The following is a 1,706-nucleotide window of genomic DNA, read 5'->3' as shown; positions in this document are numbered from 1 at the left end:
AAGACATGTAGAAAATCCACGTTCACCTTTTCAGATAATTTTGAATATATTTTGATTCTACGTCAAAATTTGATAAATAGTTTTTCTTAAAGGTCATTTGCAATACGGAATCTGAAACCAAAACAGTGTGCTTTCTGTGCTATTATGTTAAATTCCATTGTTCTGTCTTGCACTTTGAATAACCGTTTTCCTAATACATAATTTTGTAATATCTTTATTAGTCATTTGGAAATTATTGGTTGACTGGGTAAGGTCTACAAATTATTAACACATTTCTTTATGCAATATGAATGTCATAAGAAAATTTTCAGATTGGAAAGCTGTGAAGCCCACAGTGCCATAATTGCAGACACAAGACTTTTTAAGTTCTACTTTTTGCTTGAAAGTTGAAATTTTATCATTGACAATAAATATTGTTAGTTGTTTTCTTTGAAGTAACAGGATTCCTTTATTTTCAATAACATGTCAGCCAAATTCCCAAGCCTAAATAATCACAGATATTCTGTCAATCATTCTTTCAAGTAAAAATAGCATTCCATGTAAAAGTTGCTTGCAGCTTGCACCTTGCAACTTAAACTTAGTCCAAGTGGTTTTATTTTTTGAGACAGGCATTGTATTTCAATATGAAAAGAAAGTACTTTATGTGTGCTTTCCATTTTGTCACATGAACATCAAAAGACGTGTACTCAAGGTCAATATTTATTAAAATTAATGACTTTCAATGCTTCATAAAGGACTTTCTTAAGTGAAATCTCCATTTTTGTGTGGACTGAGAGTGCATGGTGATGAAAATACAACAAATGCTATTACAGTTTGTAGCTTCTGACATCACTGGTGCTAAACCACTGGCAATTTTATCCACCACTGCTTTCGCATCATCAGTGCAGATGTCTGTATGGTATAATAGACAAAGAATACTTTAGACAAAGAATACTTTAGTGTTGCAAGAAGAATTTTGATCTAGCAGAAACCTGAAAGGGGGGTCCGTAGACCACATTTTCAGAAACTTTGCTTTTTCAATCTTCTCCACAGAGCAGTTATGAATAAAGAACAATTGAATCCAATGATTTTTATTTCTTTAGTGCCTGAATCTTTTATAGTTGAATAGTTTGAAATCTATTGCTCAAAATAAGGGGTTCTGGTATAATTTATATATAACACTGAGTTTGTGTGTGTGTACATATGATGAAAATTGTAAATTTTCATATATGACCATATTCTACCTGTATAGAACCATCAAAATCTTAATGTTCATTTAGAAAACAATATATGGACAAAGTTTTTGTGTGCACTATTCAACTCATACATATGTCATTAAAGAAATCTGGTATTTTGAAAATTTTCAAATCCGATTCTTCAACTTGATTTATGTTATTATTCTATTTTTAAATATCCACAACATTACAGATGATAGTGCTTTCAGTAAATGTCAATTGAAAGTTAATTCCAAACATGAAAGTCTGAGTCTCAAGGAGTAAAATAAACAATTGACTGCACTAAATGCAAAAGACTTGTAAGTCATGCTTCTTTTTTTTTCCCAATGAGCATAGAGATGTTTAATAGATCTTGATCAGACAAATGTTCTGCTTTATATAGCCAGGGCTCTTTTGGCTTCAGTTTCAAAATTACTGATTTTTATCTCACTGCAGGGTCCTCCTGGACCCCCAGGTCTCCAAGGACCAGTTGGTGCCCCTGGAATTGCTGTA

The 1,706-nt window shown here is 32.1% G+C and overlaps 1 protein-coding gene across 1 annotated transcript in view; it reads left to right on the top strand.

Annotated features, from left to right (window-relative positions):
• Positions 1-1,706, top strand: part of COL11A1 (collagen, type XI, alpha 1) — a 154,288-nt gene that overhangs the window by 95,747 nt on the left and 56,835 nt on the right. The window contains exon 40 of the mRNA XM_008586510.1: positions 1,650-1,703. Coding sequence (XP_008584732.1) covers positions 1,650-1,703 — 54 coding nt within the window. The remainder of the gene's footprint in view (positions 1-1,649; positions 1,704-1,706) is intronic.

Source organism: Galeopterus variegatus, unplaced genomic scaffold (assembly GCF_000696425.1).
Source record: "Galeopterus variegatus unplaced genomic scaffold, G_variegatus-3.0.2 Scaffold4005, whole genome shotgun sequence".
Classification (NCBI taxonomy): domain Eukaryota; kingdom Metazoa; phylum Chordata; class Mammalia; order Dermoptera; family Cynocephalidae; genus Galeopterus; species Galeopterus variegatus.
This window is presented reverse-complemented; position numbering and strand designations above follow the sequence as displayed.